The 13,135-nt window shown below is 42.7% G+C and overlaps 1 protein-coding gene across 4 annotated transcripts in view; it reads left to right on the top strand.

Moving 5' to 3' along the window:
- Nucleotides 1-13,135, top strand: part of LOC105683349 (AF4/FMR2 family member lilli) — a 157,054-nt gene that overhangs the window by 86,759 nt on the left and 57,160 nt on the right. For all 4 annotated transcript variants that reach the window (XM_048655383.1, XM_048655384.1, XM_048655385.1 and 1 more), the window contains 2 exons: nucleotides 8,359-8,847; nucleotides 9,497-9,556. In XM_048655383.1, coding sequence (XP_048511340.1) covers nucleotides 8,359-8,847; nucleotides 9,497-9,556 — 549 coding nt within the window. The remainder of the gene's footprint in view (nucleotides 1-8,358; nucleotides 8,848-9,496; nucleotides 9,557-13,135) is intronic.

Consider the following 13,135-nt stretch of genomic DNA (forward strand, 5'->3'; position numbering starts at 1 on the left):
ACTTTTTGGCGGTCTAGACCGTAGTAGTAGTAGTAGTAGTAGTAGTAGTTAATTCCATCCATTGCGCTCGCGCTCACCGCGAGAGACGGATAGCGAATAATATTTGTACGCGGATTTTCGACGATCGCCCACCGAAGTTTCTGGCAAAGGTCATCACTCGAAAGGGTCATCCGCCGTTCAAAGGGCGGGCGCACGGACCGAAACGAGAGAAATGCAATTATACAGACGCGCTTCCGTCTCTGCTGCTTCGACGTGGGGGTCGCGGGCTGCCAAACGAAACCCGTAAAATGCCAAAAGCAATCTTAGCAATGTTCGCATGATCGGCTTACGATCCTACGATATACCGCCGGACATCGGCCGAACGCGTTTTTGGCACGTAGATAAAAAAAAAACAAAAAAACAATGAAATAAATTAGACGAACGAACGAACGAAAGAAGCGAGATTATAAAAAGTAGGGATGGAAGACGAGGAGAGAGAAAGAGCGAGGGTAAAGAACAATTTCTTACGTCTCATCGTATCTCCGTGCAATTCCCCGTCGGGGTAAATTATACCCGGTGGTAGCAGCTACCCGCGTATCGGACCGCGATACTCGTCGCTCGAAATTGCCGTGGGGGGTTATACGGAGCGACGACGTACCGCGTAACCTACGACTCGGATTTCCTGCTTTATTCATGCCGGGGTGGTTGAAGAAAGGAAAGAAGGTGTTTTTCAGTAGTAGGGGGCAGCGTCGGGTCAGACGCCGCGAGCCTGGCGTTCGAGTATAGCGAAAATTTGTGCGTTTGCGTACGGAGGTCGCGTTGCGTACATCCCGACATACCTTCCAAGGGACTCGGGGCCTCGATCTAGGTGGGGTAAAAATTGTACCGCTGAGAATCGGGCCAAGGGGGATGAAAAAAAAAAAAAATAAAGGGAGAGAAAAAGCGAGGGGGACGGAAAATCTCTTATGCAAGAGGTAGACTACGCGACGCAACGCACGGCCAAGTGCGGACGTGATGCGGCTCACGCCACCGAACACGTTGTACCTCGGTATCTGACGTCACTCTTCCGCTCGTCGCCCATAACCACGTAGGCCCCTAACGATACGAGTGTGATCTAATTGGTTTTTTGGGAAGCTGAACTTTGTCGCACATCGATCATCGTCTAATTTATCTAATGCGCTTTTTCGATTCGTCGAAAAAAATGGGGGGAAATCATGAAGATTTGTTTTCTTTGAAAAATTTTTCTCGTTCCTGACGATGATAATTACTTTTTATTTTTTTTTTTTCCCTTACTTTTCGTTCATCGAGGATACTCTGGAGATTTTCCAGGATCGGGTTACACCTTTCACTTTGTCGTGGATATCCGGGCACGCGGCGCGGGCTCGTGGGATTTCCCCGGATCCCCCGGCGCGTCCCGAATATATACGTATAGCCGGTTACTTACCTCCGTCGTGTATAATAAGGTGGCGGGAGCTGGTCGTACAGCGGGAGCCGACTGACCCCGTGACCCGTGGGGTCCGACCAAGATTGAAAGAGGGTGGCCTCTGCAGGACTCGGCGTGAATTCAACTCCGGTGAAATGAAGGGAGGCAGGAACCCTTCCCTTCGCCACCCTTTCCCGCCCCCCCTCCCTCCTTTACAGTCACTCACCCGGCCGTACGTACGTACGTACTCACCTACCTTAGTACCCACCTTATACTTCACCTCCGTTCTACGATTTCTCTTGTTTCGTAATTTACAACGTCTATATACCGCGGAATAAGTTACAGATGTACGGTACGCGGAAACTCCCGAAAGTTTTGAACTTGCATCCTCCTTCCCATCAAGATTAACTCTCGGAGTGGTTTTCATGCATATTTCCGGTTGTTGTTCGCCATGAATTAATGGCTTCATGGTTAAAACGGAAGAGATAATATGATTTAGTATATAGAGATTAGAAAAAGTTCTTCTCAGAAATTTAGGACCATTTAATCATTAATCTAATACAATTTCTCACAAACGTATTATCGCTTTTGATATACGTATATCAGAGAATTAAACATTTTCTCTTTTCTTTTTTTTTTTTTTTTTATCGTAGTCGAATTCTTCGTTGATAACTGGACGCCATTTTCTATAAGATTAATATTAAAAAAAGAGACAAGAACGCAAAAAAAATGTTTCCATACACGTACGTCTGCGGTGTAAAGGCATTAGCCTAAGTGCTAATTATTTTACTAGTAATTACTCGAGTTTCTCTTAATTAATTAAATAATCATAAGAGAATGTGGTGTATAATATTCCGCGTTGTTATCTATGTACATGTGATTTCTGCGAACTTGGTCTTACGTATGCACACCTCCTATTCGTAGTTTTATTACAGAGGAAAAAGAAAAACTAAATGAAAAATTAACGCTCAAAGATTTTTCAAAAATACTCGGTATATCACGTTATTATACGCTATCAATCGCAATCATTGGAACGGGACAAATAATATACTTATCTCTACTTCGTGCACACGTAACGCATCGAAGTAGGTGCAATAAAATTGGATCAGCTGCCGTTCGCGCATACAAGCGTGTCGATTAATCGCGAGTTTAACTCTCGTTAATCGCGGACGCCATTGCGAGTGGGCTTATTATTTTACTACGAGTCCAGATACGGTGCGGATATTATACGTGCTTATAAAATTGACGATATTTTAATCGATCAGGTTTTATCACAGTCAATTCTATATTCGTCGCACATCCGTCACCCGTTACACACACTATTCCGTATTCGTGAAAGTTGCGAATTATTTTATACACAGGTGTGTCCACAGGTAACCCGCTACCTGTGGAGGGTAACGTGTAATTTGAAATATTTTTCTTAAATACGCCGGTGAAATTATTACGTTAAAACGTTTTAAATTGTACAACTGGCGCGGATGCGGTATAAGTCTGGAAAATTTACGCGGCTCGTCGGTCTCCTTTTACATAAAAGGTTGAGATTTTCTCGTCTCTTGCATACGGCTTAACCAGCGCTATACATCCAGCGGGATGAAATCTGGTGAAAAACCAGAAGCTCCGCGCGATCTTAGCGGTTGAAAATTCTTCGCGGAGATTTTCTCGCGCTCCGTGGATTTTGCGAGTGTTTTATTTATTTATTTTTATTTTTCTCTCTTTCTTCTCTCCTTCTTCCCGTCTCTCATTTTTCCTTCCTTTCATTTAACGCCCTCGTATATATCGCCGGACAAATTCTGCACGGAAATTTTTTCCCGTTCTACGTGCGTTGTACGCGTCCGCCAGCTACATCGCGCTTATATTTGGCAATGTCGGTGCGAACGATGCAGTCTCGGTTGCGCAAAATAACGAGACGTGTGGCTACAGAGATATCCTGCGAGTATTCGGAACTCCGCCGGAACCAACAAAGAGATAAAATTCTTCTTATTTCAGCTCTTATTTTACTCCCACGGGAAACTCGCGCTCTCCTTCTCCCCCTCCCCCCCGCGAATCGACCGACCGACCAATCCGCGGTTTCCCGATATAAAATAAGGGAGACGGAAAAAGACGGAAAAAGCTTTAAACATTCTTTCGGAATCAATTCTTCACTTACATTAGCCGCGCGTATTCTTTTCCCTTTTTCCTTTTCTTCTCTTCGATCCTTTCGTTTTTTTTATTTTTTTTATTTTTGCTTCTTCTTCACCACCCTCGAGTTTTTTCTACATTCGCTGTAGCCAATAAATATAACAGCCGATCTTTGCAGTTTTGCTATCCTCCTCCTCCTCCTCCTCCTCCTTCCGCTGCCGCTGCCGCTGCTCCCGCTGCAACAGACGGCGTCTCCGCATACGGCGGAGAGAAGTCAGCGCGATTAAAGTACCGGTCATATTTCTTACGCGTCGAATTACCGCGAAGAGTTATCGCGGCTCGTCGAGTGGATAAAGTAAGACCGCGACTTACCTGCGGAGCAATCTGGTTCACTCTAAAAACTTATCGGCTCGTTTGTTATCCTTTTGCTTCCTTTTAACCTCATCGAGACGCTCGATCCTCCTCCTCAACCCTCTCTTCGTAACCGTGGAATTACAATGAATAAATTCATCGCGAGTCATTATCGTTCGTATATTTTCAAACATTTTTGCGATGGTCCGAACGCGGGACATCTTCGAAAAAATCGCGACAAATTAACGGATCAGCGAGGGAAAAATTTCGAAAAATGCCGACGTATCCGTTCGTCGTCCCCCGTTGAGCGTATGGTCCTTCGTTTCGCGGGGGTACGGGTGTGTATAACGGGTGTCGGGTATCGGGTATGTAAATGCACACGTATCTAAAACCGAAGGTTGAAAACAAACGACTGTGCCGATACACGACCATAAACTCCGACGTTGCTGGAGGTTCGCATAAGTCAATCCATTCGATATTATATATGAATTATTAATACGCTTCGGAGCGACTACGCAAGGGTATAAACATCGCATCCGTATATATACCTGCGGCAGGTTTATTCATCGATTATATATCGGATCGTAATCTGATTCCATAAATTTCGTACATCGATATCTTCGATTTCATTCACTTCCGGTGTACGGGAAACATGCGCGCGTACAGGTATCAGTACGTGTCGCCTTTTACCGCGTTATTAACTTGAAAATTAACATCCTAGTTTTTATAGTTTCCCTTTTTTTTCCCAACCGTATACTCAAAACCGGAAGAAACTAAATTTCGTCCAAACGCCAAAGGATGAAAAACGTCGAAACGTGACGTTACATACAGGGTGAGTTTTTTCGAACTCCGTTCGCCCGGCATAGGGCTGAATAAGGGGCTCCTTCCGTTTTCGGAGTTTCCAATGACTCGCCTACTCTGTACGCTGCTAGAAACGGCTGTGGAAAACCGCGAAAGTGCTCTTCGCGTGTTTACCGACAATTTTGATACCGGGCCAGATCGTCGCGACGCCGAAGAAACTGTTACACACGAGGAGTGGAGGACAAACGCGGTTTTCTCTACTGCGGAAATAGAAGCGAGGTAAGGAAGAAGGAAAAAAGAATGGGAAAAGAATCATCGATACTGCGGCAAAATAATTTATAACCCGCAACCCCCGCCGTCTTGGGACACGAGAGAGATTTGGAAAAATTGCTTCTGCCGCGACGTCGTCTTGGTATATTTACGACTCTACCTATCGCGTTCGAGTAGCCTAATTATTTTACGGCTTCTCATATCTGCGGGGGGGATTTTTCCAGTCGACAATCGCCGCGCGTTTGTTGCGTTATAATTATTGAGCCGGTTTTCCCCCCTCTCGATTTTCATCTAGGCTGACGACCTTTTGCCGAAGAAATAGAGGGAAAAAAAATTTTTTTTTTGGCCTCCAAAAACGTTGTTCATACGTCAGCCGGTCGTCACTCTTTCACTTTGATTCGAGCTCGATCGTTTCCAGACTTCGCGATCACCCCGTAAATCGCACGGTAATGATCTCGGCGAATTTTTTTTTTTTTTCGTTTTGATTTTTTCCACAAACGTTTTTCGCACCCGGCAGTTCGTTCGGGTCGATTTACGGTCGAGGCTAAAAATCTGAGAAAACAAAAAGGAGAACAGAGACGGAAAATCTTCCAGCATTCGTTGCACTCGCGAGAAACTTGTGTACACGGGATAAACCGCATTAGCGATAATTTTCGTGTAAAATGACACGCGGAACCGAAGGGAACGCGATGAGAATCGGAGGAGTCCGCGTGCGCCAGCGATACAGCCGTGTGTTTCGTATGAATTTTTCTTAACGCGACGACGTTCTCGCGTCCATTTTTTGCCCTCCGCGATCATCTTATATCCGCGGGAGTGGAAGAGGATCAGATGAGAAAACGTCGAAAGTCACGCTTCAAAGGCACGCAATCTAAATAGACGGATTCGCCGCGGTTGCGTACAATGTACGGGGATATTTTTTTATTTTTTTCTGCTATCGTCTTTTTTCGCGAATGATTTTTTTGTCACATTAAATTCTCACCGCGAATCATTTCCACCGACCTTTGACTCCGTTCTTTTTTTTTCTTCTTTTCTTTATTTTCTTTATTTTCTTTATTTTCTTCTTCTCCCCACGTAACGCGATCGGGCGTACGTTATACGCCTATATGGCACGCGTCCACCCGTCACCTATACGCCGTTTATTCAAAAGCTGGCAGAGCAGACGAAACAATTCGTTTCACTCCGTTTGGCCGTTCGCCGAGACGCGTTCCCGCGATGATTCACGTTCCGATGATGGGTTACCGGGTTACCGTAGCTACTTCCCCGCTTCACCCTTGCACCTGGTAAAAGACGTAAGATTTCAAACTTTCGGGGGGTAGTGTGGCTCGCGTAGAAACCCGACTATTTATATACCCATACAATGCCCGCGATACACCGGGCGCGCGATCTCGAACAATCCGCGCCGATCGTTCGTCTTGTGGGAATATTCCGATCGCAGACGCTGTTTCGGTCGCGTAGAAAAACCGCGACGATTTTGAAAAATCGAGCGATACCGAGAGCCGAAGAAATTATCTGTGATTTACAGCGCGGGTATCGGTTGCGTGCATCCGCTGATTTTTCGACCACGACGATCGGATCTACGTTCAAGTTGCGCGGTTTCTTCGCCGCTTCTGGGATATTTTTAATTCGACGCTTTGAACTTTTGGCAAGCTTGCAACCAACGTCTTTCTCTCGTACGCTAGGAAAAAAAAAAAAAAGATAAATAAAAATAAAAATAAATCAATCGAATAAACAAAATAACAAATGGACGAAAATCTAACGCGGACTCGTAGTTTTTTTCCCTCCTATCTTTTCACGCGTAATATACTTTAATTTTTTTTTTCTCCCAATCTCTGCATTACGCAGCGCGATATTTACACGATATTCATTCACCGAGACGGAAAACCGGATTTTCCATTTCACGTAGAATATTTTGCAATTACACGTGTGCGCGTGCAGTCTGCCATAGCCGTTGTATGGGGATAATGAGTCGCTGATCGAATAAGAAATTTGATTTTCAATCCGTAAGATTTACCTGCAGATGACGTTAGCTATCTGCAGTTCATGATATACACATGTTTATTCAGTCGGATTGATTTACGCTGCTGCAGAATGACCCAGTAGATTTATCGATACCGTTTACAGTATTTATAGAGGCAGGATTTTCTGAAAATACATCATCGTATTTTTTATTTTTTTCACTCTCTCTCTCTCTCTCTCTTTATCATTATCGCAACGGGGGAAAGTATATAGGTAAAACGATAAAATAATTTTACGGGTCGTATAATTATTTCTATATTTTATCTCTTATAAAAGTGAAATTAATTAACTCGCAAAAATATGAACGCGTTTTATAGGCATATATGTATGTATGTATGTACGTACACGTGTATTGAAATTGAAAATCTGGTCTGTGACGAAATATGCGTGTTATAATAATTATGGGAAAATTTCGTGTACACGATCTCATAATTTCGCAGAATCATTAGCGATGCAGATTTTAGCGTCGATGTACTTTAAAGTTGTTGAATAAACGATGCGGTTGCATATTACGAATTCATCGGCCGTTGCACGTGTGTGCGCGCGTTGTACCTGCAGCAGTTCGCGTCTAACGCGATTTCATACCCTGTAACACGGGGACGGGGTACGTGATCAACGTGACGTCATTAATTTACGTAAATAACAATAACGTAAAGCGGAGATTATCCATTCGCTGTCTATACCCCTCCTCACCGTATCTATGTATATCCAATCTCGTCGCATTTGACTTCTCTCTAACGCCGTACACTGTACGTAGGTACGTACATAGTACTTGATCGTGTGACCGAGCGTAACGTGATAAAACTTGAATCCTTTTAAACCGTACAGTTGTAACTAGCGCGGAGAGAAGTAAAAAAAAAAGAAAAAAAAAAGGAAATTACCGTGCAATAAAAAGAGGGGAAAAGAAAGCTAAAGGGAAAGAAAGAAAGAAAGAAAGAAAGAAATTTTACGATCTTTTCAACGTTAGGGACGAAGCTGGTGCGCGCGATGTACATAACGGTTGTATAAACTCAAAGCATGTTTAAAACACTCTCTCAATTGTCTTTGGATTGTTATCATTATCGCTGTCGTTTTCGAAGTGTTTCGTAACGCCTCACCTCCACTTACCTACCAACCCCCGTAATTTAGGGCTCAGAAACGCCTATTACTCTCCGTAGCAGCGAGAGGTAATGGAAACCTTAAAGTTTTAATAGGAGTCTCGTTAGCGAGATCTATACGGATCAGAAGGTTGTAAACTTTGGATTCCCGCTAGTCTCGGATATATGACGGGGTTTACAGCGAAAAGTTTAAATACGATACCGCGCGGTGTGTGCGCGCGTATCTTCGCAAGATTGCAAAAAAACGTGAAAAAGCGCGCTCCATTACCGCCGTTGTCATCGTTGTTTTCCGTTTTGTTGCAGGTTAATCCGGACGTACAGGACCGAACGGCGCAACAGATACAATCGCAGCTCGGCAATTACTCACTGGTGAAACACCTTCTCGACGAACCGAAGAGGCTGATCGGAATCGAAGGAGTACCGCCGAGTCCCGGTCCCCTCGGTCAGCGCAAACCGTCGGCCCAGGAGTTCAAGAGACCCGGAGGACCCCGTCCAAATTCCAGTGGAAATCACGGGTCGCAAAACAGCGGTTACGTTAAACCGGCGGACGGCAAACCTCCGTACATGGGGAGAGGCGGTTATCCCGGTCAACCCGTTAAACACGGTGGGGGAAGCAACGATCATCGAAGTCATGGTCTTCTTCCCGCAAAAGGTCCTCCCAATCAGAACGTACGCGGTGCTAGTCGTAGCGGAACAACGAACGCCGGAACTGGAAGCAATCCGGTAGCCGGCGGAACTTCCGGAAGATTGCAAAGCGCGGGAAGTCATCTTTCCCGGTTACCGATGGACAACGTAAGTGTCCCCTTCTTCTTCTCAAGTTATTAGCGAACTCAGGGCGTGTCCGTGACACGGATAAACAAATGTGTTTCCCATTTAACGGAAGCGAATCTTTCAAAAGCGCGATTAATAAATACGGATGATCGGCGCAGGATCGGCGCAGTTTCAAAAAAAATCGCGATACGGGAGACGCGGAGTCGGTTATTCGAATAGAACGTCGACTGTGTGGGAAAAAAGATTAGTATTGAAAAAAAAGGAGAGAAAAATGAAAGAGTTGGACGTCGTCGCGGCGTTAACTATATATAAATATTATGCGCATATCCTATGTGTGTATATTTAAGCATACCTCTTTAGTGCGAAACGGTCGCGTGTCGGATGGATTTATTTACGGCTTTAGAGCTCGCTATTCCGTGAAAGTCGCAGTCTCCAAACCAGCTTTCCCCCGACCGTATAGCCATAAAATAGCTGCAATTAACACTCGTAGAGCGACAGGTGCGCTGCTGATTACGATAATGCGACGTCGGGAGCTCCGCTACGGGATCGCCCTGAAATACGAATCGATTTTCTACGCGAGAACGAAATCGAATAAAAACGTCATAATTTTCGTAAAAATTTCGAATGAATTTTAAAAAATAACTTTGACCATCTTTTTTTCTCATTGCAGGGAACAATGTCTCGACATTCTGTGACCGAGAACGCATCCGACGTTGATCATATTCTCAAGGTAAGTCGTTCGGTTCTTTCTCCTTTTTTCTTGTTCTCTTTCACTCACGCTCATTGTCTCCGCGGGCGAATCACGCCTCGCTTAATCAAACCGAGAGCGGAAATCTAATGGAAAGTGCGAAAATGGCTATGGTAACTTGAAAATGGTCGATTAAAAAAAAATCACGCCATCGCCTCGCGTTGATTAGCAGCTCCGATCAATTTTTGACGATCGAATTTTTTCGTTCGATCATTTTTCCTCATCGCTTCCAGTTACTCCGAAGGTATATCAACCGCACGCACGTAAATACACACGTATAGGAGGGTATTGTATTATGAATAAATCGTCTCTCGCGACTGCTCATGGAAGGTGTTTCTCGCGTGTTCCGGAATTTGTACACCTTACATAGGTGTGTGTACATATGTACTTGTACCCATCCGTTATATACTTCCCTGTTCTTTGCCTTCTCGATTCTTTTTATACCCGTTCCTCTCCCTCTCATTCTCTCTTTTTCCCCGAGATCGGGTTGCTCCGCGTCCTTCTCCATTTTGCATAGTAAACTAAGTGATAAAGAGGAAGAAACGTGGTACGGAGGTTAAGCCACCTTTTCCTCCAAGTCTCGCCCGTATAATATGCCGGATACAATCTAGATGAATGGCTCTCCCTCCCACCACCACCACCACCACCACCACTACCTTTGTACACCAGTTTCGTACACCGTATCCCCCCCACGTCCACATTATACGTATATGCGCTAGTTTCAGAGAGATACTCACCTTCGACTAGCTATAGAGATACGATTCGCTTCTCCGCTGGTTCTCCTCGCTACCTTTGATATATATATATATATATATGTATGTATGTCCGTATCTATCTGTACATGGAATATAAAATGTCTCTCTGTGTAACAGACTTGTATTTCTCGCGTGCACTTTATACACGTATACCCGAGTGTACGCGCGGGCATGTATTTATTATTTATATATACGGAACCAAACCTACATTATTTGATCTTCTCGCGATATTTAATATAGCCGACGAATGAAATTTTTCAATATATAATTCGAATATTTCCAGTCTCGATATCTTTTATCCATATTTTTTTTTTTTTTTTTTTCTTACTAGTTTTTCTAGTTTTTTTCTTCTCTCTCTCTCTCTCTTCGTTTTCAAAATTCATCGTAAATTCCCACCGTGCCTTGAAAACGGGAAATCATTTTTCAAATTTAAATATTTTCTTTTCCCCCCAAAATTTTCGTACACTTCGTCAACTTAGTTCCGGTGAAAAAATTAAATAATTTCTATTCAAAACTTGTGTAATAAGTTATAATAATCTTCTCTAGAAAGTTTTACAGTTTTGTCGATATAATAATTACATATACATGTATATATTATATACATATGCGAGCGTGATGAAAAGATGATTATTCTGTTTAGGTATAGCATATATTAAAATTCCAGACACTTAAATCGTATACAGAAAAGAGAAATTCATATTACTTTATCATCATATGAGAAAAATGAAAGCGTGCACTATATATTCAACGGACCCTATTTTTTCGTTTTTCCACTTCGAATCTTATTGTCGTGAGATTATTAAACCATTGGAAGAATTAAATTCTACGGAACTAATGGCCGATTATAAGATGTACAGGTGTGCATACTATGGTATATTTTTTGTCGCTCATGTGAAAGACAAAAAAGAAGAGAATTCAATAAGATCTGTGGGACCTAGGGTGACCTATAATTTGGCAAAATCGTTCGTCTGAATCACAATCGGTCTATTTGTACGAGATTTTTAGTTTTCCCATTTTTCAATCGCACAATTTAGCCACGGATGAAATCGTCCGCGACATTATCGTTACGTAACATAAATCGCGCGCGCTCGAATCACTCGATTGATTTTATTGGGATACCTATAACGTATATATATATATATATATATATATATATATACCCTCGTGTATGCAGTCCATATAGTTCCCTCGAATACACGGCTGCAGCTTTTAATGGCTGACACTTTTTTTCGTTTCTTTTCCTTCGTTTATTCTATTTTTATTTTTTTATTTTCTTCCTTTAATTTTCAAACGAACGGAAACCCGCACGTCCTTCGCGGTATATGAGACGAAGAGGCGGCTACGCGAGAATAATATCCTTGGAGGTACACAATGACCGCGAATTCATTTTTTACTTTCATATAATATTATCATTTTTTTCTTTCTTTCATTTCATTTTACTTTCTTCCATTCTTGTGAATTTTTTCACACTATTTTTTTTTCTCATTCCTTCCCGTGCGCGGATTGGAATGCAAACAATTTCCGGTCGACGAAACTTCATAACGAGATATAACAGCTATACCTGCACACCCCTACCTATAGTTCTTGAACACGCGTTAATCAAAAAATGAATACGTCATACCTACGCAGGTATACGCTGCAATTTATATCGTTTAAATCTCTAGAATCGTTGCGTTTGAAATACTGCAAATGAATCATCGTTCGAATCAACGGTACGCACGAGTTTACGTGACTAACGACATTCGGTACTACTCCATAAGTAAATCAACGCTGTGTACCTGTACGTCATGCACGGGAAATAATGCAGGTATCGTTAAAAGTGTAGTGACGCAGAAAAAAAAAAAAAGAATAAGAAAAAAAATCGATGCCTTTTACGTTTCGATGACTCTGAAAGTATCGTCGTCGTAAAATCACAGCGGACATAATTGTTCAATGATCTATGGCAGCATTAATAAATTCGCTCAGCTGTTTTATTGCATAGCGAACCTATTGTTTTATATTTTGAAAATCATTATCAATATTCATTCCTTCTTTCCCCCAAATTACACGAACACCTTTGTTTGGAGAAATTTGAAGAAAATACGTCGTGTGCGCGTAGCAGGTACACGTCACATGAGAATAAGATGCGTTATTGCGACACCGCGAAATTTAATTGCTCCGCGTTTTTAGTGGACCGATAAAATTTCGCCAGAGTCGCGATAAAGCCCGCGCGACGAATACTTCATTTCCTCCGTACTACCATTTTGTTGATTTCTTTTTTTCCTTCTTTTTTTTTTTTTAGTAAAATGTAACAATTTCACGGATGCTTCGTTTCCTGCACCGCGCGAAATATACCCCCCCCCCCCCCCCCATATTATATACCGCGAACGTTACGAAAGATTAAACAGCGAGCAATGATCTCTGTTACTCCCATACGTGCCGCGGTGCAAGTTCTCGCTAATGGTGCAAATAGTCACCCTTCAAAAACTTCGCCGAACTCGTGTGATTTTTCAACTCTACCATTATCGTCGAGTCTCTTCCACTTCGTGCGATACGCCCTCAAACGTTTAGGAAGAAATTTTCGTGCCTTCGGATTACACGTAGGTATTATTATATACGTGAAATTTTACGTCGTCCGATCGATAATTGACGTTGGCTTTTTCAATTTATTCGATTATCATTTAATACTCGTCGTCGTGAAATTTTCTACATTTCACGTTGATCTAATATTATAAACTGGGGTCACGCTCAGTCCCACTAACTTATCGTTAAACCGATACACAGGTATATAATGTAACGATGTGACTTATGTGTACATTATGTACTT

Source organism: Athalia rosae, chromosome 5, assembly GCF_917208135.1.
Source record: "Athalia rosae chromosome 5, iyAthRosa1.1, whole genome shotgun sequence".
Lineage (NCBI taxonomy): Eukaryota > Metazoa > Arthropoda > Insecta > Hymenoptera > Athaliidae > Athalia > Athalia rosae.